The 27,036-nt window shown below is 37.6% G+C and overlaps 1 protein-coding gene across 3 annotated transcripts in view; it reads right to left on the bottom strand.

The window, feature by feature from the left end:
* Positions 1-27,036, bottom strand: part of NCOA2 (nuclear receptor coactivator 2) — a 185,074-nt gene that overhangs the window by 47,801 nt on the left and 110,237 nt on the right. For all 3 annotated transcript variants that reach the window (XM_041412552.1, XM_041412551.1, XM_041412554.1), the window contains 3 exons: positions 23,352-23,453; positions 22,298-22,470; positions 601-704 (listed from right to left, as the gene is read on the bottom strand). In XM_041412552.1, the coding sequence (XP_041268486.1) occupies positions 601-704; positions 22,298-22,470; positions 23,352-23,434 (360 nt within the window). In that variant the 5' untranslated portion in view covers positions 23,435-23,453. The remainder of the gene's footprint in view (positions 1-600; positions 705-22,297; positions 22,471-23,351; positions 23,454-27,036) is intronic.

Here is a 27,036-nt window from a genome sequence, read left to right on the forward strand (position 1 = left end):
CTGCAAACACACATTTGGAAGCTAGGCTTGAATCATACAGCCCCTTGGGGTATCAAAATAACAGCTAAAATCAGACAGAAATCTCAACTGAACAAACTGAAATACACATCCTGAAAATCTCTCCTAGATTACTTTCATATTCTAGATGGAAGAGTCCTGCTTCAAGCACTGAAATGATAAAATATTAAAGCAGTACAACAGTGGCATGCAATTTTAGAGGAATATTATTCACTTGTATACTACAGTATATACAAGTCACTGTTAAAAGTGCAACAGGTCTTCCACAGCTGTTGTGGCTCAGAAAGAATAAAACATGCACAAGCAGACACCCAAGACTTGCTGTCAGCTGAAGCCCCTCAAGCTGTGTTACAAAGATGCAGAACTCTCCGCACCTCTCCCTACTTCAAGTTAAAGAGTTTAATCACTGAATGCAAGAGAAATAAATATGCTGCCTGCTCTTTAATGACATAATATCAAATAGCCAAGATGGCTTGTCTCTCCTGACCATTCCTTTACAGCAACCTCTGACTACACCTTTTAATTTCATTCATCCTAGGAGGAGCAGAACTGCCCTAAATACAGGGATTTTGTGCTCTTTACCTCAAGCATCATTGGTCCAAGTGCATCCTTGTCGATGACACTCTGACCTGTAGACGATACATCTGCTTTTTGCACTTCATCTTCATTAGCTGCTGCTGCTTTTTCTGCAAGAGAGAATACCATGTGTTAAGCGACAGAAGACTGATCTCACTGATACACCAAGAGCCCACAGAGTATTGAGAAGAGCTGTGAAATGCTTACAGTGCAACAGTTCTGAAAATGAGATTAGACAGTCTCCCATAATGATTCAACGGAAGCATAACCAGCCTATTTGCGTCTCAGTTTTCAGATCTTATGACACAAATCAAATAATTTCTCAAGTTTCTCTGCTTGACATTTCACCAAACTACAGAGCCTAACACTGGGCAAAGACAAGGGCTCTTTATGAAGGTGCAGTGGGCAAAAACTAGGATCAAGGTGTAGTCAAAGACTGACCTAAAAGAGCACGCAAAGCTTACAGCTGCAGAGCTTTTCCATGACCGCTATATTTAGAAGGAAAAACATAAGTCCACAATCTACGGTTTCAGTACTGAGAAACAGTGGCCTCAGCTCTGCTCCCATGTCTCCACCCACATTCTTACTATCACGTAATTTTCATACCGCCTTATTTACCAATATATTATTAGAACTACATACAATTTCAAGTGCTGCATTTGAAAATTGCAGGCAAGAAAATAAGGATTTCAAGTTCCTGGAACATAATGCCATATGTTAAAATGTGTTTTATACAGCATCACAGGTTATACCCAACTCCAAATATAACAGATATTCACAGAAATTTCAAACCTAGTGGGTTTACAATTCCTATCAAGTAATGAACTGTGTTAATTTTTCTATTTCAAGAATGATATTTTTGTTTAAGGATGAATTAATAAAACTAATAAAACTACTACGTAAAATAGATATTCTAATGCACATTGTACATAATAAATTAATGAAGCAAGTTACTTTTTGTTGTAAGCTCTATACTCAAAATTATTTCACTATTTTTCAAGCAGCAGTTATGTAAAAGCTAGGGCCATCCTGCAATCTAGAATATTAAAATTAATTAGAAATTTCTTATTTTTTAATACAATGCAATAAATTGTTTTACTAAACATGAAAGCACACTGAAATTTTAACAAGAATTTATATCTTCAACAAGAAACTACCACGTGCAGATGAAACAAAGGGCTTTGGAAAATCACAGAGAGTGAAAATTCAAGGATCAGTCATGCAAATTAAAATGTATCTCTGAGTGTACAGTATTTTCCACTATCTGTAGATCTGCAATAATGCAGGTAACGTTCTTCTGAATCTCCCTGGCATAGGTTTTAAGGTCAATGTGAATCTGTGCCGCTCAGACATAGAGTAAAGGAGCTGCTTTTGTGAAGCCCTGGGTGTTCTCCTGTCAGCGATCACCCGCTGGCAAGAAGGCTTTGGTCACTTGGGCTGTCTCATCCTAGATTTCTATGGTTTCTTGCTTTCATGAAATGACTCACAAAAATTTTATCTGTCTTCATAGGTGTTATACACTATAAAACACCATTGTGAATAATGATTTAGCAAATTGCTCTGAAGATGGAGTTGCAGCTAACAGACTAATTTTAAATCACTCTGATTAGCATAATCTGATAGAAATAAATTCACTAGAAAGAACTATTAACATTTCCTCCGCCACTTGAGCTCACGAGGACATAAAATTAGTATCTGTGGTTTAGACTAGGGGTGGGATTTTATTTTTTTCCTTACCTTTCTTGTTTTAGCAAAAAGCACAAATTAGGTGTAACACAAAAACAATTGAACAATCCTTCCCATGCTACAACACAGCGGAGTTGGCACCATATGATGACACGAAACTGAAAACATGTTCTAAAAATTCTAAAAGAACTCTAAAAATAGAGTTGAGCTTTTAATAAAGCCAGTGATGATATCTGTTTCCCATCTGTTCCTGCTAGCATAAAGTGATCTCTTATTTTCACACTGCAAAATATTAGAATGGACAGGGATACCAGCTTCTCGTCCTCATTCGACCACTGCTTCAGCCATTGATACCATCTTGATTATGGGAGAACATGGGGCTACTCTCTATGAGCCAGAAATGGAGGGGCTGCAGATATGATCCAACAATGGTGCGAAAGCACACTAATTACACTTTCCTCAAGTCACCAGTTTACAGACTACTTTTACTGATTATTTTTCACATAATATGAAATATTTGCTGCTGATTTTTTCACTCTTTCAACCATGGAGTTTATACATTGATAAAAACAGTTGTTTTCTTTCATATGCACTGATGAGGTTTTATACAAAGGAAAAAGAGGACATTTAAAATTATTGTAATAGTAATCAACACAGAAGCTGCAATACCAGGTCACACCAAGGATCTCTCAAACCTCATATCCACTTCCTGAGAGCCACTGCTTTCCTCTCCACTTCCCTCTTTTCTCCTTTGATTGTTTGATCCCTGACTGCTTCTGCTTCATCACCAGCTGTCCCCCACAACCATTTGACTTCTTCATTTTCTTTTCCCTTTTACACTCTTTTCCTCAGAGAGCCCAACATCTTTGTGGAATCAAAAAACTCAGTGCTTTCTCAAGGAAAAAGTGTAATGAATGGAGAAAATATGAAAATTCTATTTATACTCAAATGTTACCTACCTGCTTTTCCCAGAGATGGTGACAATGTACTACTCATGAACTACTACTACTCAGTGTTCATTACTCATGAACTCTGGCTAGGCGCTCTGAAAAGCAGTATAAATCACAAGTGCTCCAAAATTATGGACTTCCTAATTGGATCTGTAACTTAACTGGGTAAGAATTCAAGTAGCTGGAGAGCTTACAAGAGGCTACACATCCAGGCCACAAGCCACACTTCAATTCAAGTGGCATTGTATGGGAAACCTAGGCCTCAGACAGCCTCCGAGTAGGACCAGCTGTAATTCATGTCACTGTTATAAACTGCAGCTACTAATAATGTTCAACTATGCAATAAATTATCCATTTTTGACTGAATTACAAAGCCCCTCGTGTAGACTTTATCAGCACATACAAGACGAGTAAGTGCGAATCCTGTCAGCAGCGTCATCCTGACAGTCAATCATGGGGAATGTCTTGAAATGCAAATCTCTCCCTCAGCAATACAGCACATGGGGCTAATTGACAACAAAAATTTGTTAGAGAAAGGCTGGAAAAAACCAATGATTGATACATGAATTTCTAATGCTGACAAAATAATGCATTATCACAAGTCGGTATTCTTCGTTTTTCTTAACAGTTCCAGCTTCTGGTGTTAAGTGCAAAATGTAAAAGTTTAAAATGTAAGTGTAATGGTGCAAAAATGTAAAGTTTACTTTCCCTTTTTTACTTTTATCTTTTTTCAGTTGATGGGAGCCCAACAAAGAAATCAAAAGCACAGGGAGTTTATAATTGCAACACTAGATTAATGATGTTTGAATGTCAAGGCTTAGGCAAACAGCTGTAAAGGCCCAAAGGCAAAGCCTCCCAGAACCCTGTTCTCCCAGTCCCAGGAGAATCGTTGCTGTTTCCCTCTGACTAACCACAGCCACTAGATTTTGCCACTGCAGCCACATGGAGAGTGGGAGCTTCTTCCCTGACCTCACAGCTTCCAGCGATGCCTCCTGCTAGAACAGCGCTGCCCCTGTTAAATGTCAGCCGGGTGTTCCCGGGTACCTACAGGCACAGTGGCCAAAGGACAGCAGAGGAAGAGTGTGGACAGAGAAATACAGCTTTCTGCAGCCAGAAGATGTGAGCAGGATGGAAAGGGACTTCCCATGCCTTCATCTCCGTACAGGGAATTCTGAACTGGAGAGGGAGCATTGAATTAGAAACTGGTCCCATCCTTATGAATATAGCTACAAGGGATCAAGCACATTTTATCTGAATTACAGTAGTATAAACTTGACGCACATGAAATAATTATTAGCTCTGCTCAATTAAGAGTTTAGCCTAGAGAGAGAAAAAAATTTAAATAAAATACAAGTACCCATGAGAGAGATACTACAAAGAATATATACATCCAATTATGTAGTATTTTAGTGATGTGTGTAATTTAGACTTTAAACTGTGGGTATGTTTACAATTGCATAAGCAGTATTATACTAAAATACACATTAATATTTTCAATTGGGCATCTTCCTAGTGATCATAAACTGTATTTACTTTTCTACATTTAACATACAGAATAAAGAAGGAAAAAAAAGCCCTCAAAAATATTTTCTGATGAATTTATGAGTGGGAAGCCTCAAGATTTATTTAAAGCTCATTCCAGATTCTGAAAGCAAACCTTTGTAAAATCACATTAGTTTAACAGAAATTCATAAGTCGGAGAAATAGAAGCCAAAAGCAATAGTTGGAAGTCTCCTGCTACATTTTAACTTAGCAAGCCCTCTTGGTTTTCCATCTTCCCAACTCAAGCTATGTCAGTTCTCTCTACATTTCTGACAGCAGACTCTGAAGTGTTACTGACAGGCATCACCTTCTCTTGGGTGTGTTTCAAATCCTGCTTTCCTACAGGTGGGCCAGCAGGACCCGCTGAACCACTCAAAAAGCTCTCTTTGTCTGTATTCAAGCCCTGCTCCAACTTCCTTAAGGAAACCTGCTACAGAAATATTTCCTTCTTCGTGCTCTCTGCAAAACCAAGATGCATGTTTAAATTAAAAGAACAAAACTTAGCTTCTGCAGCATTTCAAAAAGATGAAGCATAATTTGAAAGAGAAAATTTGCATCAACACAGATTCAGCTGATTTTTCACTGGAGCAACTTTTAAGGTTCTTCACAGAACAAGAAGAGTAAAAAAGAGATCCCGGTGAAATGCTGGGCAGAGAAGAACCCATGCTCTAAAAACCACTAAAGAAAAAGGTCAAGCAAAAAAAGAAAACCCTGTAACAGGTAAATTCAAGTTTATCATCCAATACTGTTTAAAACAGGTTTCCCAGATGCCCTATATGTAATTCCTGCTCTTTTTAATTTTCTGGATTTGCTACTGAAATGCCATACTTATCTCAAATCACATACCTTTTCTGTACAATAGGTAAAAAAATACAAACAAAGAGATTTGTAAAAAGTGACACTAGAAAGCTCAACTCTGCACTCTTCAAAAAAAAACATACAAATCAAGATCCTTATAACAGTAACATCACTTGAATGTAAATGCTATACGAAGTTTAAACATGCAATTTAATTTTACACTGGAACTATGTTGAAAACAACTTATCTTCTCCATTTTTGGTACGTATTAGCCAACTAGTCTTGTCTTGCCTAATTAATATATCTAAGTTTGCCCTGCATGATCCTTCTGAATTGCTGTGCAAAAATAACATCCAAACAATCAAAAAAATGCAGAAGTATCTAACTGTCCAAAGATAAGTAGATACAGTACTAAAAACTAATGCTAACATATAATAGAAAGTATACTTAGCACAGGCTATATTTTAGCTGACCTTACAGTTTTGAGTATTAGATTAAATAACATTTCAAATATTAGATGCAATATCATCTGTGTATGACTATTGTTAAGTAATTGTATTGACTCTGGTAATGGACAAGAGGTTTTTAACATGAATAGGGCTGTACAGAAAGTGCCTTCAAATGCACCAACTTGAATAAAACACAGAAGAGAAAAAAACCCAAAAAATTGTATTTGGTAATGTGAGTAGTTTTGGATCACTACACATGATGAAGTAAAGCAGTGAAGAACGTGCAAGTTATTTTGATGCTTGGTTAACCACAGGGAAAGCAGCCCTGCCTTGTAGCTGTGTAATTCAAAGCACTACAATCCATGGCTCACTTGAAACTTGATATCCCCATGCACGTCCTTACCCAGTTCCCATTGCCTCAACACAAGTTGTTTTTATTCCCTGAAAGCAAGCAATTTTTCAAAACACCAGTGCCTAAGAAACAGCAACTATTTCAGCAATCAATTTTAACGCCAGCTTATCCCATCCTTGTGAATAAAGTTAGCTACTATTTTAGGGAAGTGATTATATAGTGAGGTTGCTCTTTCATCACACAGCACACATCTGTCCAGAGCAAAGCTCTTAGACTCTTGAATACATATTTTCTCCCAGAAACTATAGACCAAGTCTTACAGGAAAAACTATGCAACATCTCAGGAAGGTTTTAGGAGGTAAAACAAGGGAGAATTATGCATCTGCACCGAACTAAAATTAGAAAAGCTGCCATATGGCTCTGTGAAGCCAGCAGCACGTTCTTATTCATTAGGAAGCATTCTGCTAACATAAAAACACAAGGCCTTCCTGTGCTCTCCAAATGTGTTTATCTTTTCAACATTAATTCATGATATATCATCAGGCTGCTGAAATCTCCTGCAGTGCATATTAAAAAAGCACAGCTGCACTTTTTCTCAGCACGTTTATTCACTGTGAGCACAGCTTTGCCCACCTCCCTGACACAGCCCTCTTGTTAGCCCGGCTCCCCTCTGCTTGGAGAGGGCTGCACTCCCACCGCATGCTCGCCTGCCCAACTCATCTGCCCGCGTTCTGTTCTGCTCATCACATCCACATGGTTTAGCTTCATATTTACTACTGCTGGTGGAAGCACACTTAAATGGTAAATGACCCTAGGGCTTGAGCTAAAAGCCCTTGGAAAGCTGTAAGTGAAATTACTTGCTCAGGAGTAGCAGCACTTACAACGCTGCGGTTTCTTTTTCCAGTGCAAGCTGCTCTAAGTGGTGCAGCTGCTCTCCTGTCCCACACATACCTGCCCCACCTTCCCAGGGTAAAGAAGCATCACTAAGGCACTAACTCTATGGAAAGCTTCATATTCTCACAAAACCATCAAATATAGGTAAACATTCGTGCAGCTTTACAAGCTTTGAGTGAAGTCCTGCTCTTAGAAAATTCAGTAACAGTAGCCAGCATATAAAATTTTCATGGACACTGAAAAGAAAACAAGCACTGAAAACGCATGATGGATTTAGGAATAGCAACAAATGGAAGTAATAACACCTAAAATTAATACTAGTTTTGTCTCTTAATAATTTTGATATTTTGCCATCATTCTTTTCTTGTACAAGTCAGCATTTTTTGTCACTCAATACACCTTTTGTAAGAAGTACTGCCTGAGAAATAATTGCCCCCAACTCAGTTAAACTGGAACAAAGACAAAAATAATGAAATTCAACTTACCAAGGATAATATTTAACTGCTGGACAGAAAGAAGTCTATTATCTTTGTATGTATTTTTTGCTAAATACTTTAATAAGCATTTTACTACCTTCTCCTTGGTTTCTTCCTCCCTCTCATTTTGCTGTCTTTGCTTTCATCAACATCTACAACCTCTTTTCCTTCTCATTATTACAAAACTTAGTGGTTCACTTCTTGCAAGTGAGGAAGAAGACAGTGGCAGCAGTGGAAGTACCCACTCCTTCTGCCTTGGCTCCAGGATCCAGTTGTCTCCAAGCCCCATGAGTTGGGGTATTGCAGTGCTGCATTCCTACCACATGGCACCACTCAGAGCACCAAGGCAGAATCTCATCCATAAATACACTTAAATAACATACATGAAGATTGCTAACTCTTGGATATAACAGTGACAGCTAAAAGTGCCACATTATTTATATGTAAATATGCATTATTTACGGAACTTCATATCTACTATCCACAGATTTATCTACTTAATGCAGTGGATAAGAGATTATTCTTACCTGGTATTACCCCAGGAGGTCCCTAGTCTCTGGTAAGTTAAGGACTGGGGACGGAAGTAAACCCAGAGTTACAACCCTCTCGCTGCTGCTTCTCAAGTGAAGACTAAAGTATCCTATCCGGGACCCCAAATCCTCAATGGCATGATCCATCCCCAGCACACAACAAAAATATGAAACAATGCAGCAATTAAAAGAAATTCTTTAGTGATATTATTTTTAGTGTTTTTATTTATTAGTAAAAACACAGGACAATTGCTATATTACCCCTTAAGTGAAATCTAAACTAAGACTGAAAGGAACACTGAATCCAGAAACTATTTCTCACCCCACGGCTCATTTAAACTTGTGGTGATGTGTCAAACTACCACTTTTTGAGTGGGAAGTTATTTTTCATCTCCAGAACATGGAATTAAGCTTCCATCATGACTATCACCTATTGAATCCCTGGACATGCTGCAACATTAACATTTTTCCACAAAGTTTTCAAAAAGGTGGAAAGGAATACAACTGGGTATAGTTTTTACTCTTACAAAAGTTTTAGACTGGTCTTATTACTAAAATATATGAGTATGTTCAACATATGCTTTTATATTAAATGAAAGGTTGTGCTTAACTTGCAATCAGAAAAAGTAATGGTACATGTATTCCCATGTTTTAAAGATATTATCTTTTCCCCAAAAAGATCACCAACACTATCTTTCTAGTGTATACTGACTGATTAGGGAAATATCTAAATAAAATAATCATCAAAGGTGCCCTGCCCAGGAAATGTCCTTAACAAAAGGCCAAAATCCAGGATGATGCTGAGAATTTCTAATTTTCATTGGTTTTAAAATGCATTTTTAAGTACAGTAATTTGGAGTTCTGTTTTTGCATTTACATTGCCTAAGAATGTGTAGTAACCAGTATAATCACAAATATTTGATTGATTACAGTGTAATCTACGGTATTTATTAAATGCCTAAAATACAGTACTCAAACAATAAAGGAGTACACGTGTTAGATTAAGCACATTGGCTGTCAGTGCCTTACCCCAAAATACCCTCAATTTAATCAGTTACTTATTATTCTGTGCTAGAATCAGATAAGCAGATTCAAATATATGTATCTGTAGCTGTATACACAAACACATCCAGGAAACGGTTTTGCATCTGTTGCTATTTACATGATTTCAAAACATTCACGTAAACTACTCAACTGTGCATGATAACAAATGCTGCACAGCCATCAGCACTGACTTAAAATCTGTTACACTAATATGGCTGCATTTCAAAAGAAAGAGCCAAGCTAACTGACCTCTGCGCCGAAATATTAGATACAAATATTTGGCATCACTTCGTTTAACAAAGTAATTATTTTCTTTGGTATGTGCTGAATTAGGACAGAAAAATTCACTGTATTTCTTGGCATTTGCAATTTTGTGTTAGATATTTACCAAATGAGTAACCTCATCTTATTTTGATAATTCATCTCTCAAAACAGTATTAATATGAATGTCTAAATGGTGGGAGTCCAAAGTTCTTTAACATTTTGGCTGAGCTAATGTTTTCAAAAACAAGAAACATGGCAGAATCTGATAATTTTTTTCAAAACAGGGCTCCACCATGGTCTCAGAAAGAATATATTGCTTTTACAAATGTTAACAGCCCTCCAATTGGTTCTCTGACATGTTAAAACACTGGCCAGATTTTGAAAATAAAGATATAAGGGTTAACACTCTTTAGACTAGAATCTGCAGATGCAGTTGCCAAGCTAATTAAACTTCTGGGTTTCCAAAACTTAGGCCAAAATAACATACTAGAGAGAAGTATTAATCTAGCAAGACTCTATTTCTTGAAGCCTAACTCTTCTGTACTCAACCAGCTGTTAAAAGGAAACAGATGACTCCCTTTCTTCGAATGCCACATCGCCATGATTACAAAATATCTGTCTTATTTTAGGATGCTGATAATAAATCTTTGTGACACACCAGATCATCCTCAGCAACAGGCAAAGATCTTTTTGCTTTTATAAATTGCCATTGACAACTGCGTAAGTTTTCAAGAGACCTAATGTGGTCCACAAAAAAGAAATATGATGGATCATGGGCTCCCTTTGAAAGAAGTTTCCATAATAAAACGTAGGCCAAAATGGAGCACAGATAATTGAAGACAGCTAAGGAAGAACAGAAACAGCTTTAATTTAATGTGTCCATGCTAACATGGATTACAGGGCTCCTACTGTTTCTAATAGTCCAGATTATGGTAGATAAATCTTTTGCAAAAAAGCTCTAAATCATTAAGGACAAGTAAAGTTTTCTTCTATAACAGCCCAGTGTTCAGAAATAGAAGCTTGGGCCCCTCTCCTTACTTGTCTAACCCACCATCACAGGCCTCAGCCAAAATTTCAAAGCAATTTAGAAACAGAAACTTTCCTATTACTGCAAGGAAAGCAGATGGAAAACCAAAACCTTCTTAGAAGAAACTGTTTATTTCTACATGTTAGTTATTTAAAGGGATTTTTAAATTGAAGCCCTTCACAAAACTGCTTTTTAAGATACATTTCGTATATTTCAACAGTGGCTACATTACTTCAGGCACATTATGAATACAGCGTGGCTGTGGGAAGAAAGGTAAGATTATTAACCTGCATTGCTTAAAATAGTCTCTAAAATGAAGAGATCTTTTTTCATTACCCTAGAAAATCTTGGCTTATCTTGTTGCTATGATTTACATCCAGACAAAGTCACTTTTAACCTCAATTGGATTAATTTATTCTGTCACATATTAATTAGCAGACATTTTAAAATGTCTGCTAATAGCACTGATAGGTACAAATGGACTCCCTTCAATAGACTGAACCATTCTTAAAACTTAATTAATTAGGCACTCCCATCTCTGTTTCTCTAACTCAGATTCATGAAGCAGAGATCAGCATCCAGTATGAAATATGTCCGTATAATCCATAAACAGGAAAATTATTAAACACTAATGGTATTGTTTTCTGTCTTTTCTGAGTGAGCTGTATCAGTTCTCTTCTAAGAAGAAACCTGGAGGTGTTTTAGCAGTTCCCCCACAACTCCCCATGGGCAACTAGGAGCTCAGTGGAGGATGCTCCATGTTGTGCCGGCAGGTGCTGCCCAGCCAGCTCTGTAGTCTTGCTGCTCTTCCCAGCCCCAAACTCCCGACATGGCACAGGCTGCGAGTGAGGGGCCCTTGCTGGGCAGTCATCACCCTGAAAATGCTGAACACATGCAGCTTTAACCAGGAACTGCTGAAGATTATGGTCTGCCTCCAGCCGTGTCCGTCCCTGGCGCGAAGGCCGGTAATGCAGATCTGCAGCCAAGCCTGAGCATTACATCAGAAGTGATAATCCAGAACATTTTCCTCCAGTCTCCAATTTACTTATTTGCCTGCAAAAAGAAATGTGGGTGCCTGCTCCTCATTGTACATTTTACTCCTCAGAACACCAACAGGTGAGACATTTTATGTAACAGCTGTTATTTCCACAGTATTATGTGTTCACCTCAGCCTAAACACTTAAGAATACTGGGGCCAAAGTCCTTATTACATAAACCAACCAACTAACCCAACAAAAATCCCCACAAAAAACAGTAGAAGAAACCATACCCCTTCCTCTGGAAAGCATTTAAGCTGTTGAGATAAAGGATAAAGGATAATATGCTCCTTGTCTGAGCTTCAAAGAAAGAACAAGTGGCAGTGTCCATGACCATCACATAGCTGAGGGAAAGGAAGAGTGTTCTTGCACCATAATTCACAATGACCCTGAGAAAGCCAATATCCTCCCTCAGTTATATTTAATAAAGGTTTTACAGACTGGCTTCTCTGCCTGTTATAAAAAGTAATATAAAAAAGTAATGGGAAAAAAAGCTTACTGGGCACATTTACATTTCAGATTGCCAACTGCAAACACATAATTATATTTTGAACATTAACTACAATGGCCTGACAATCTGTACTACAATGTTCACTTAAAATCAGCACCTCTTGCAGATAGACAGATGGTGGCTCAACTTTGAAACTCAACAGTAATCACAATAATCCTTGATTTTCATCAGTGTAACAGTCAGTGATTCATTAGTAACTTTTGTCACATTCCCTAAACTATCTGATGATTTCTTACAGCAGCAACTAAGAGTGAAAACATTATTAGAGGGATGACAGTGAATGGAATAAAACTGTCACAGGTGTGGTGCTGCTGGTCGTAAAATTATGGCTAAAGCCACACCAAAGGCAAGAGATAGCAGGACTGGGGAAGGTGTGGGAAAAAAAAACCCCATAAGACAATTACTGAAAAGAAGAGAAAACAGTGCAGGCTTATAAATAAAACCCTTCCAAAAATGGGGGGAAATTTGAAAATACAAAGAAAATCCAGTCAATACAAAACTCCATTTTTAACAATCAGTCAGGGACAGGGAGCATTGCATTCAGAGGAGTCAATGGTGATATGAAGAAAAAACTAAAGAGAGAAAAAAACCCCTCAAACATTGATATCTTTCCTTCAACCCAAGGCAGTGAAAGGTTTTATACAAAGGAACCAAGACAGGAAGAATTTTATGTTATTGGCACAAAATACCTTGATATTTTTTCCACCAAACATCAAAATAAACCAAGAAAAATCTAAATGAAGGGCCTTCTGAGTTTTCCAATCTATATTTAGAAATTACAACCTTGATATCTTTTCCTCTTTTTTTTTTTTTTTTTTTTTTTTTTTTTTTTTTTTTTAAATTTCCAAGTAGATTAAATGCTATATTTAAACACACTTCCTCTTCAGTGCTGAATATAGGCCCACACCTAATTTGTTTCTGGAAGACATCTCCCTCAGAAGAATCATGGGAATTGCAGGTTGTTCCAAGTCTTTCTAGGAAACTGTGCCTCAGGAGAAAAAGTACTAGTATAAGGCTAGTGCTCTTCAGGATCACATGTCTTCAGATGACAAGAGACCATTCTAACTGCCTAGCCAGCTCTCCATAACACATCCCAAAATATTTCACCAGCTCCTGGATCATGACAAGAACTTCACAGAATATTCTGAAGAACATTCTTTGGGAATGTTTTGAAGACTTCTTTGGGAAGGCTGACAGAACCCACCAATTCCTCCATTAAGTTGCTCCCGATTTCAGTTAACTTCCCATTAACAATCTGTCCCTTCTGTATGAGTCAGTCACAAATTCCAGCTGTTAGGCTGTATCCTGCCTTTGTGTGCTGGGGGTGCTCTGAGGCAGGCACACTGTGGAGCTCCATTCTGGTTCATGCCAGTGAACAAACCAAGGTGCAGGGACATGCATTTCTGCTCTGAGACGACCTGGGCCTCAGTGAAGGGATGCACGACACGGCTGCTTCGCCCACAGAAGCATGTGGATACTTATTCAGATAACACGGGTGTATCTGAAGCACCTCCAGCTATGGAGTATCTACTTAATGGATTTATGGTTTATGGAGTTACAAACTTTAGCAGAACTTAGATTTATGTACTTTTCTGTCTTCCCTTTTCCCTCCCTCCTCTGATCTTGTGCAAATTAAAGAAGGGAAGGAGAGTATGTGTGTGTTTAAGTGTGCAGGGAATACATTAAGAGTACCCTTTCTCTTGTAACATACATAGAGATGTGCCAACACCCCATAATAATGAAAGGAAACACAAATTATGTATGTATTGACTCTCCAGTCCTTTGTCTGAGGGCATTCACTATGAGCTCAACAGTGTTCGTGACAGAGCAAGCAACTGATCACTTGCCATGTCACCCTTCAATCTTCAGTCTGTGATTTTCCCCCAGTTGTCCCACTGAGGGTCTTCATAAAAGAAACTGAAAGCTGAAGTAGTAATAGCTGACATTGCTTTTCATATCTTTGGTGATTTCACATTCAAGATCCCCTATTTCCAACTAACTGTCCATACACAGAATGTTTTGCAGCAATAACAAAATGCATGACTTAGAACAAGACGCAATTATCTTGGTTCTAGTTTGATCACAGAGAAGCCTTTGATCAATGCTTCTTCAATGTGCTATGAATCCACAGGTTTTCAGGAATCAAACATGGTATGAAAGGCATTGCACCCTATTGTGAGTAAATATTATATTATTGCTTTTCAAGCTGCAGTCTTTAAAAAGAAAAGATAAAAGCTTTGTAACAAAAGCTAGATTCCTTAAAATAGATGATTTTTTTTTAACTGAAGTATCATCACTATTCATAGTGAATTAATCTGCTGTTCCATAAATTAAGCTGCAGACAGAGAGCCAAGGTAACATGAAGTCTCCTTCATTTACTTGCTTTATGTGCTGCTGAGATTAAGACACTGGACTCATAATCTAAAGCGCACAGCAAGATTTGGTGTTCTACAGTCAGCACCTTTTATAATACAAACCATCCAGGGACTATCATTAGGACTCAAATCAGAAGGCTACAACCGTTCTTTAAAACTTAAACTCAGCATTTATTTTTTAGCACCTAAACTCAGCCTTTGTTTCTGACCACTAAAGACAGAACAGCTGGTAAGAAACACTAGACTCAAAAGCTTAGTCCATATTGTGCAGGGATAGATGTCACTCTATATTTCTGCATTTTATTTTCCCCTCAAATAAAAATGCTGAATGAATTTATGGTATTTACAGTTCACAACAGATTACATGTTAAAGTGCAAAAAAACCCCCTGAACAAACCTGTGAAGTTCTGAAGTTTAAAGTGCTCAGTGACAATTTAAATGCAGTCTGAGAACAATACACTTACCAAGGAGGCAGCCTCCAAAACCCAAAATTTCAAGAAGAGATGTCTCCATCTCTCTTAAGCAAGACATTTTTACTACAATCCCAATAGTACATAGACTATAATAAGATAATTGCATATTAAAGGAACTAAACCAAAACTTAAATGAAGATACTCCTGTAAAGAACAAAGAGGGAACACTTGACAATATCCCCCAAAGAAGGTTAAATATAGGAGAAGGAGCGCAGTCCTTTATAGCACCCATCAGCATTGGTGGTATAGATCACAACCTCTTACACTGCAATCATCTTTGCAGCTATATAATACAAAGTGAACAGCCACACTTTGCTCGTTTGAACTATTTTTTTCCTCCTGGACATTTAGAATTGATGAAAGAAAACAAAGACAAAAGAAAAGCAAATATAAGTAGGAAGCAAAACAAATAAGACAGTTTTCCTGTAGCATTCGTCAGTAACAACTATTGCTACCTGAAAAGCCCAGCACCCCAACAGCTAAGAGTAACATGCAGTTTCTCTTTAACTTTTACCCATAACTTGAAGTCAAAGCTTAGATTTTCAATGTAAAACTTCAAGCAAATTATCTCTGGCATGGAAGTCATCCATCACTGACTGAGCTGAAGCCCATGGTCAAGAGGAATGTCTTGTTAGGTGACAGCCAGCACGTGACACCCAGCAGCGCCCAACAACACCAGGACAACTGTGGGCACTGGCCCTTAGCTCAGTCATGGCTGGTATGCTGGGACCTGTGTGGGAGTGGGACCCCACCAAGGACCCAGGGTGAGACAGAACCTCTACAACAGGCCACCTCAAAAACACTGCTCAGGCTCACCACACAACTGCAGAAATGCTACTGTCACTGTGAGGGAGGAAACGGAAATTCATGATCAGGAGGAAGGCAATCAAATTCTGTCCTCTTTCAAACCACTCAAAACCACTGCCTCTTGCTCTGGCACTACAGCTCTCATTAAGAAGTCTCTCTCTGTCTTTCTTGTAAGTTTTCTTTCTTATATATTGAGAGGCTGCAGTAAGGCCTCCCCAGAGCCTTCTCCACTCCATGCTGAACAATCCCCCTCCTCTCTTAATTGTTTGATCCCAGTGTGGACACAGTTATATGCCATAAAGTGTCTTCAGCTACTTATTCAGTAAGTAATCCTAATTACATTATAACACTGCCTCCACTGGAGAAGATTAATATTATTAAAATACCTTAACGTATGTGTGGATAAGTCTAAGCTAAGTGTTCTGCATGATACACAACTCCAGTAAAATCAGCAAACACCAGGAAGCTTCCCACTTGATGGGTCTGCTGGCCAATGACCACTTTTCACCAGATGCAGAAAAGAAACTGATGGTCTGCATTACCTAAAACCACTTTAAATTCTTTGGTGAATCAGTAGTTCTCTGGAGTCATGCAAAGCAGTAAAGTCAACATAAACTGCATATTTAGCCAGAAAGCCTTACAATGTACACAGGAAGATCAAAGACACTTTCAATGCATCACTCTCAGCTCTAGGCAGGGGAGTCAACAAAGCAAATTCAGTAATAGTTGTTGTTTTTGTTTTTGGAATTTTTTTGTAAATGCTCTGCATAAATTCTTTGACTTCAAGCACAAATTACTGTGTCTCTTAATTCAGTCTTAAAATCCTGTAAGACTGAAAATACAGTATATACACACAGTGACAGCCATGTAGAATTCCTTCAAAAAGAAGATGATTCAAAAATTGCCATAACATTTGAATAATTCATCTCAAATACGATTAATATAAAAATATAATTACAGTAAAATTGACCTAGTAAAATTGCAAAACAAAACCCAACAAACAAAACACAAGTCTGCATATGCTCTTTTGCCTTAATATCCTCATTTTACAGGATATTTATGCACATACCTTTGAACCTTTAAGTAGTTCCACTGACTTAACAGGGATTACTCATCTGCTTAAAGTTAGGGAGTTACTTAAATACCTTGTGAAATATGAATCTAAATTCAGATCTGATAAATTCAAAGTAGCAGCAGCCAAAGCAACACCTCATTACAGCATTAAGACCACGCTGCTTTCTTTTAGCAAGAGATTTTACTTGCATACTGGTGCTGGAGGCAACAATATACTATCTGCTGGAGTGCCCCTGTGATTGCATAGTACTGCTACAGGGAAGCAAAAACTGGTTTTGCTATCAAATGTGAAACCAGAAAAAGAAGGTAAGTATGATTAACAAGCCTTCTTTTAAAGTTCATACAGGTTTCCATGCATGTCTCTCTTCATCAAGCACTTCTTCCTCTCCCAACACTATTTTGCTCTCGTGTGGTGAATCATTCTGTCCAAGGTCTGTCTTTTAAGGCTATTCTGAAAACAAGGTCTGTTTCACATCTCAGGAGTGTACATTAACAGCTAGACTGGTAATTGCCACCCAATATCCCTTCCCTGAACCACTGAAAAGCTGATCTACAGAACATAAAACCTCTTCAGAAACTAGTGACACATGAAAACTGGAGTCTGCAGGAAAATGGAAGTGGCATAAAATTACATTTGAGGATACTTTACCACAGTAGACTATATCCCACTGTATATGAATCTAAATAGACAGGTGGATGCCATCTTAAAAAACTGCTACAGAAGACAGAAAGGCTTGGAGAATAGAAGGGAAGAAATAAGAGATAGAGACCTGGAGTTTATAAAATAAAAGGAACTCAGAGGACTTGGAAAAAAAACCAACAATCCCATGTCTTGCACTTTTGTCAGGACACATTCCTCAGCACTCCAACCAAAGAGGTCAGAGGAGATTTACTGGAGAAACTGCTGAAGAAGCTTAAGGTGATCTTCAGTATCCTCTGTATCTACCGCATTGCTGATATTCAGACAGGAGCACAACTATATAGTGAAGAAAAAAGCACAACTAGATAATGAAGAAAAGGAAGTTAAAAAGTCTGAAGCAGGAGTTGTTCAAACAGTGGAATTTGACAGAGTGTCTGCTTTAAAACATGAGTAATTTACCTGCTGAGACTGGGGCCAGCATGACAGATAAAAGGAGCTGCAAACTAAGGGCAAGGGTTCAATTTTTATAACTTGCTTTATACCCAAAAGAAGAAGAAAGCAAACAAACAAAAAAAACCCCCCAAAACAAAACAAAAAAAACCCCCCACAAAACCCTGAAATAAAACCCAGCAAAACAGAGACAAAGCAATCAAAAAAATGATGACAAAAGCCCCACTACCATAATGAGGGGCGTCAGGCTGGTGACAAGAGTGAAGGAAAAGGACTACTGTTGGAATAAAATCAAATTAAATTCATGTGAAACAGTTCAACTGATTGTCAACTACGGAAGAAGAAAATTCAGATTACTTTTATTTACTATCAGAATTCTGTTGTCTTCAGATATGAGAAAACATTTTAAACAGTACTTATATGACAGAAATTAGTATCTTAAGTGCTGAAGTTGCTTCTTAAAATAAGATATGATCTTAAAATCAATCAGATACTATTTTACTAAGCATATTTCTTAAGTACCATCAAATGGCTCTATAATTCCTTGGACATCTGGCATATAAAGGAATGTTTATTCCCAATGGTCTTTACACTTGTCTAACACAAGGTTTTTAAATTTAAGCGTGTGCAAATCAGGACTTACTTGCCTGTACACATTATGAACACATCTGTAACATACATGACCATTACCCTGTACAAGAAACTTAACATGGACTGCAAACAACAGGGGAGCTTACACTTCAGCGACCATGTAACACAACTGTTCCAAATTACTTTTATGTTATAAATAAAAAACTGAATGAGTGTTTTCCAAAGTGTTTGAAACACGAGTCTCAAATCCCCAACAGAGATATCCACTTAAGATTTACATGACTACAACTTCTGTTTCATCTTCATGCTATAATCACAATTTTTCACCTCCTCTGGACATTGACAAAATCTCCATCCAATCATTTTAAGATAATATGATAAAAATCCTCGGTAGAAATTTAAGCTTTTGTAAAATAACTTGTCATCACTTTCCCAAGCACTAAAACCATTTCAAAACCCAGATTAAAACTTCATGCAATGGTTACATCTTCCAAATATCTTGAATTTTTAAAATTAATTTAGCTTTACAAATGCATTTATAACTTGCCTTCAAATTGCAATAAACAGAATCTCTAACATACCACAACTTAGCAATCTTTGAAGTATACACTGTGAGAAATGATATAAAGATAACAGATAAAGTATTCTAAGTATATATTTGCATATAAAATAGATCAGGATAACATTATACTAAATTATATAGTATTATTAAAGCAAAAGATCTATTACTTTTTTCAGCTACCAGCCCAGCTAGCTTGACATGGGAAACAAATATCAATCTGCATTTCATCCTTCCTTGTTCTTATTCCTAGAACCTAGAATACAGTTTCCTTGACAAAGCTCAGTAGAAGCTATAAAACTTGTTGCTTTCAGTGGCTTTTCAAGGTATTTATAACTGACCTGTACTTTTGTAAGTAATTAGATCTTCATGTGCAATTAGAATTTTTAGTATTTATTTCAAAGAAACAACTTCTTCACTAAAACTTCCAAAAAATACAACTAATTTAATCTAATCTGCTTTGGAAGAAATGCAGAGCAGACCCACTGTATGACCAATAAGCCATCTTAATTTGTCCATTTGTCAGTATAGAATCACTGAAGAGTTTCAGGACTTTCATTTAGTTTTATCCTACAAGTATTCTGCATAACATTAAAAACCAACAAAATAACTGTAATGAAATATTATTTTTAACCTGAATTTCGTGGCACTTTATGCAAGTGCAGCATTATTTTAATTACTTTTGTTTTAGAAATAGATAATGCAAGTTTTTGACTGTTGTCAAGGTGTTCTAACAGGTCTTTACAGTGGAAGACCAATCAGAAAGATTTGGAACAACCTAAAAGTTACCACATTTAAATGATGAGCATATCTAAGTGCAGGATTCCCAATGTGAGGTGATAAACTACCTATAAAACATGAGACAACAACAGTAACAGCCTCACTAGGTCTTCAACCTGTTTGCATTGTTTATGTCAGGTTTTTTGTGGCACTCTATAGAAGTACAGGTAGAGTGTACTGTTTGTGCAATTTGGACACTTAATATATGTGAGACATTTTTGTTAGTGAAGTGCCTGTTCCAAAATAATTTTGCATTTCAGAGTATGCTGTCATTTGAATTCTTCTTAAAAGGAAAAGCCTTTTAAATTTGCTATTACAATGAACAGAAGTAGCTTCTATGTAGGAATAGGCATCAAACCCTTATCAGCTCAAAGGAATAATTTCAAATATTCTGATCTTCTGAGATGCTACTAACGACCACCTTGAAGTTCTCAGTGTTTTGCAGTGCCCCTTAGAGACTTAAAGTCAGGCTGTACCAGCTGTGAGTTTTATGTGGATACCCAGTTACCAGAACATCTAATTGTCCTCAGCTGAAGAACCTTGTGTAACAAATCAACATCAAAAAGAGCAATTTAGTGTCTTTATTGCTCAAGGGTTGCAAACTACTTCTGCTTGTTGAAATAAACAGTGCTCCCAGCAGTTTAGTCTGTCTTTAGGACTGTATATTCAGTTGTTTTTGCAGTAAGATTTTATGACCGTAAAAAACTAACTGCACGTTCAGCTTTGGCACAATTCTGGCCCTTGATGACTTCAACAGTTTACATCTAACCTGGTCTGGTGAGTGTGAATGTTTCACAACAACATGAAAACTACTGTCGTGATTTTTGGTCCTAAACAACAAAACCCTGGATTTGACAAAGTGACCATGAGTTAGAGCCAGATTTTCAGACTAGATTTTCTAGAACTGCTGACTGAATTACCAAAGTGGACTAGCAGATTTTCCTTTGTGTACCCACTTCCCAGGAAAACACAATTTTTTTTGTCCTTTACTTTTTCTCAGGTAAAGATAAGGAGTATGTGTTGCTTGGCGACAGCAAAAAACCAAAAAAAACCCAAAAAACCCCAAAAAAAACAAAAAAAAAAACCACCCAAAAAACCAAACAAACCCAAACTTAAAAATCAATCTGAGAAAAGAAAAGGATGAAGAAAATAAGGCAAAAAGAAGATCTCAGAAGTCAGCAAGGTGCAAAACAATGATGGACACTGTGTCAGGTTAATAAGTATACTTCAAATATGGGGCATGGCAGCATCACTAGAATAGCCACTTAAAAAATCATAGCAACCTAACAGCAAAAAGAGGATAAAAAGCTGAGAAATAGAACACTCCTTAAGATTAATCAGTTAGAACTTTGGAGGCAACTGACACAATCTGAATCTTTCCACTTTCCATTCAGCTCTGAATAGACTGATGTCCAAAACTAAGTACATATAACTGTAGATCTACTTATATATTTAGATAAATACGTATCTAAATTATGAAACATGCAGTCTCCACTTTTTATAATTTTACACACACAGTATGGAAAAGGAAAAATTATTTTCCCACAGAAAAGTGAAAAAGTCTAAGATGTTTAAATTGTTTGAAAATCAAAGGAATTACTCTAAACACAGTTTACAAAGAGATATAAATCTTCTACATCAAAAGAAAAATTATAGGCACCCACTGTAAGAATCTGAACATGCCCCAAACACCTGCAGTGTGCCTGCCTAGACAGACCCGTGCACAAAACCCACTTCCAAAAAATTTAAAGTTTCTAAAAGATTTGGGTTTTCTCTTTGAATAGGAAATATATCAAAAGAAAAGAAATACAAAACTAATCTTCTAGACAAAGAACAGGAAGAAAACTGTCACGTTCTGTGGTTTACATTTATAACAGGACCCTATCTAGAGATTAGAATAGTTTCAAATCTATTGTAGTTGAGGATATGATGTCATCATTTAAAGGACGCAGATAATTTAGTCCACAATATCTATTCATACCAACAAAAGAAAGCAAAACGAATATGCAGAACACTTGCATACCCTACCCTCCTGGACATTTCTCTTTTGCATGGGTTCTTACTCATCCATGTAAGAGTATGTGGTTTTTTTCCCAAAGCCATCTGCTAGCTTAACTTTTGTGAAAGCACCAGTGGTTTCAATTCCATTAGATACACACATCAGACTGATCGATTTTTTCTCTCTCTAAACAATTTTCAGTGAAGCTTATTTTAAAAATACTGAATATGATACTTAACACACTCTATTCCCATGACTTAACAGCATTTTTCAGTACTGATTAATGAAAAACATGGGAACTTGCTAAACAAAAGCTGAAGAGACTATCGGGTTAGCCATAAATAAAATAACAATCAAGACAAAATATTCTGAAGTCAATTAATTAGTCTTCTTACCTTGTTCTTTTATCTGACGAATTTGCTTCACAGTTTCTTTCAAGATTGCACATTTGTCAGGTTTAAAGTTAAAGTTGTCAATATCATTAAAATTTGCAAAAATCAGCTCTGCAAGTTCTTCAATGTATTTATTCTCTTGCTCACGATTGCGTTTCTCAGTGCTTCTTTTAGGGCTGAAAGAGGAGTTTATAAAAATTCTGTCTTTAATGTCAGTTTACTTGCCTTCTAGCCAGCTCAGAGATCATTTTAAAAGGCTTGACAGTAGTTTAACAAAAACACCTTTTTCTCACTACCAAAATATAACTTACAAGTTTCTTGCACAGAAAGGTTTCCTCTGGACCAAGGAAAGGAGCATTAGAAAAGATGTTACTTATTTTTTTCCAGCAGTCATGTTTTTGTTTCAAAAGAGGATTGGGATTAGAAATTGAAAACACAAGATTATTTGGGGGGGAGGAGAGGGGGGGTCAGGATTTGAATATTTACAAGTATCCCTCCCACACAGCACTGAGAATCCAAAGACTATTATATAGTGATTCTGTATGAGAAAATAATACAGCTTACATAGTTACACTGAGCAATCCATACTCCCTGCCTCCTTGTGAATTTATGGCAGTCTTAAGAAAAGATGAATGAGTGGTTATACTTTAAAATGCATTTGTGTTGCTAGCTGTAAAGCTGGAAAATATTTTTCAAGACCTAGATTATAACGTACAACAGAGGTGGTAAAAAAATCTCAGACTGACAAAATGAGTGACTGAAGACTTCTTGCAGTGAATGCCAAAAACCATTTTTACATTTCTCCTGAAGTGTCACCAAAATTCTGCATTTTGGCACAAAGCTGGATTCAAAAATAAACAAACAAACAACAATAAAAGAGAATAGTTCTCATCCCCACCCCAAACCCTCAACAACACAGAATTACTGCAATAAAGTAGTTTGGCACTGACTTCTCTTTGCAAGAATGTTGTTTGTCATCTTTTAACTGAAAAACAGAAGCACATGTAACATTTTTTTAACTCATTCTCTTAATATTTCCAGAAGTAAATGAACTAACCTGGGTCCAACCTGATCGGGATCCTTGCGCTTTCTTGACTCTGCTCTGGATGGGTCAGAGGTATTTTCTCCCATCCCACTCATCTTGAACACATATCAGCAACTAAAAGGAAGAAAGTGCAAGAAAGGGTTATGGTGGAAAAGTCTTGAGTTCTGAGTTCATATTTACAAGTTTCTCATTCCATGCTCAACTAAGATTTTATTTGGCAAATCTATGATTTGAAATAGAGCTTGTTTGAACCGCACTAATAAAAGCACTGTGTTTAGGACCCAACAAAATGCTACAAAAACTCCTTGAGAAGAAAATTTGTGGTAGGCAAGTAAAGCATTATCGTCTCTGATTGTTACCAGTTACGTAAGAACTGATAAGTATATTTTGTGCCTGAGCTGCTGAATTTTCGTGGTAAATTTGCAAGGTTGAATGGTGAAAGACAAAGGAAAAGCCATAGTGCCATACAACAAGAAAAACACAACAGAACTGAAATACATGAAATAAAACATGTGTCCCAGCTACGTGAAAAGGTAGTACACGCAGCTTTAGTTAAAATGAAAAGATAATGCCTGCAAAGGTACACGTACAGAACTGTAGAAACAGAACATCTGTCAGCACTAGAAATTGCAGAGGAACTGATAAATATTTTGTACATATAATCTACCTCATAAGGAGAATAACTGGTCAAGCTAATGTAGAAAAATAACAAAAGCTTACAATTTGTGCAATAAACAGCCTGTGGAAATCCTGCCCTGCTCCCAACTGTTGGTTTCCCTAGGCCCTGTAGAAGCACATGAAATTTGCCTGCCTCAGATTACATAGTTCTCAACAAGTACCAATATTCTGGAAGCAGAAGCCACCAAAGGACATAGGGAGATGATGCAAATGATCAAAAATTCAAGGCAGATGAGGCAGTCCCAGCTCAGCATCTGCCCAGTTGCTGCCAGTTTTGTGAGGATGATGGCAGAGAGGTGTTGCTAGACATTTCAGAGAGCTCCTGCAGTGTTTGGGATTAGCAGAAAAATAAGCATGAGGTGCTTGAAGGAGGTGAGTGTATCCAAGAGGTGATTCATACCATACTAAAATAAGAGCTGGAGCCTGTAATTGTATGACCACTTCATTTTGGCATGAAGTGGAAATCAGGTATCAAAACAAGGGAGTTTACCATCTCCTTCAAGCCCTTCATTTCTGTCCCACCAGTTCCTTTCCCTCTGCTGGCGTGGTCAGCATTAATAAGGGAATAACCCCCTAATAAGCTGGGGATTAAAGACACAGTCCCCTTCCCTTTTTCTTTCTGACATTTTCTAAAATCTAGCTGCCAGCCTATGTGCTGGTAATCATATGGCCATATTAGAAATCCTGGTTTTCCCAATGAGCCGAGTGAAGATATTGCAGGTATCAGCAGAAACAGCCCAAAGACTAAGGTCTGAGCAGCTGATGCTGAGAAAGGCTAATCACTGAAACCTGAGCAAGCAAACAATGAGTTGGAGCCATCTCAGATTCAGAACTGACCACCACCACCTAACATTTCCCTAAATAGAAAGTTAAAAAAAAAAACATTCTTTTTACGAAAAGTATTTTTTTCACAGAATATTCTGAGTTGGAAGGGACCCACAAGGATCACTGAGTCCAACTCTTAAGTGAATGGCCCAAACTGGGACCAAACCCACAACCTTGCTGTTACAGACTCCATGCTCTGACCAACTGAGCTGATCTCAGTATTTTTTTAACCAGTTTGAGCATGGAGTGGAGCATCTCCCTTCTTCTAGATACTGTTCATGAGAAAGACTGTGTCATGCCTATAAAATACAGCTTCCATCTGGTCTTTGACATGAATGGTACCAGACTGCATTTGAAAGATACCTGGATTATCTTTTTCTCCACTGAGTCTATACATGCACATGCATATCTACATACACGCTCCTATTATTTTGAGAAGATCCCACTGTAAGCAGAGCAAGAAGGTTCCGTGGCAGAGCAGACACAGCTCTCCAAGGGAAGCTGCACCATCACAAGCTCCACCATTCTGTCCTGGCTGCAGAAGCCCCAGTGGCCTCACCAGGGCACCGGCAGAGCCACACCAATGCCAGCTGCCCTGCGGAGCACGAGACATTGACTGCAGTCTCCAGCGGGGTCTGACACACTGCTGCTGACACCCTGACCTTGACACCAGCTGTTCTCCTACAGCTGTCTGTCCTCACTGACTTCTAGCCCCACGTCTGAATTTATCCAAGCACTGGAGTAGGATATACATTCATAGATGAGGAGCTAAGCACTTCCTTGAAACTCTGCAATTTCACAAGTATCACAAATAAGAGCTCCACGGAAGGAGCAAGGTACTATTAAGGAAGCTGACAATATTTAAACAGAAGCTTTGTCAGTGAAGAGCTGGAACTGTCCTTGCAGCTCTGTTTCTATGACTAAATTTTTCACTGACCAAGGTGAGAAAAAATCATCAGCATGATGAAAGCTGTACATTCCCAAGATCTCATCTCTGATCCAGACTCAGATGGTGAGTTGTTCTTCTAAAGTTCAGAAGAACAGTTAGGCTGGGGAATCCCTTCATTTCTTATGCTTCCCAAATAATACCCGAGAAATGTAAATCAGCTATTTTTCTTGAGAAAAGCAAACATAACAATTCATGAATACTCTCAAACCCTCAACTGTCATCTTCTCACTCCCCTTCCCTCCTAAGCAGTAAGAAGGTAAGCATTTATGGTGGACACCATCCTCCAAAACGCCCTCCTCCTCAAGAAAACATACAGAAACTGTTACTGACATCTTTCCTACCTACTCTGTCAGACCTACTTCAAAGGGAAGTTTTATTTTTGTGGGAACCGAAGTTTCACCAGTAGCTCCACCAATGAATAAATTAATTCTTGTTGCAATCACACTAATGCTATTCTGAGGAATCCCACTAGGTCCACTATCAGCCTTTGGAGGACATATTAAAACTCCTCTCCCACCACAGACTTTAAACTTTATTCTTCAGTATTAAGGGGAACAAAAGCGGTATCACAATTACAAAACTAGCACCTTCTTCTCTCCTTTTTAAACAAAGCAAATAGTACTAAACAAATAATGTATGTCTTTATTTTGTTTGCACTTACAGGCTATTACATCTTTTTTCTCAGCAGCATTATCAGTTTATTCTTAGAATGAATTACCCATGTCTTTCTCACTCATCATAATTTATTTCTGGAAATCTACCACCTACTACCATGTTTGCTTTCTGTTCTCCTTTATGTCTTAATTAAAAATCCTGTCCTATACCTCAAAGATTTTTATAGGCCATTTTCTTGTCTTGTAGGTGACTGTGCTCCAGAGCAGAATTTAAAATCCAGAGATAGGTGTCCTGGAAAGTGGAGAGCCTACACAGATGATACTGAAGCAATCCAACAAATCTCAAAGGCTAAAATGAAAGTCAATCATCCATATCTAGCACCCAGTACTAAAATCGAAAGGATATGCCCCAAACCCTTGTCTCCCTATGTATTTAGGGTGCGACTGGGATAGCTAAGAGGTCAGGGATTCTTCTGGAATTCAGAAACTAAAATCTATTCCCTATTTTGCAGAAATGAGGGAGAATCAACTTTTAGAAGGTGTGGATAGACTCTTCTGTAACATTATCTTACCAACTAAGACAGCCAGAACCTGGGCGATGGAGATAGAGTTTCCTTTTCAGGAAGAGCTC

This window comes from Onychostruthus taczanowskii, unplaced genomic scaffold (genome assembly GCF_017590055.1).
Source record: "Onychostruthus taczanowskii isolate IOZ18803 unplaced genomic scaffold, ASM1759005v1 scaffold4, whole genome shotgun sequence".
In the NCBI taxonomy this organism is placed as follows: domain Eukaryota; kingdom Metazoa; phylum Chordata; class Aves; order Passeriformes; family Passeridae; genus Onychostruthus; species Onychostruthus taczanowskii.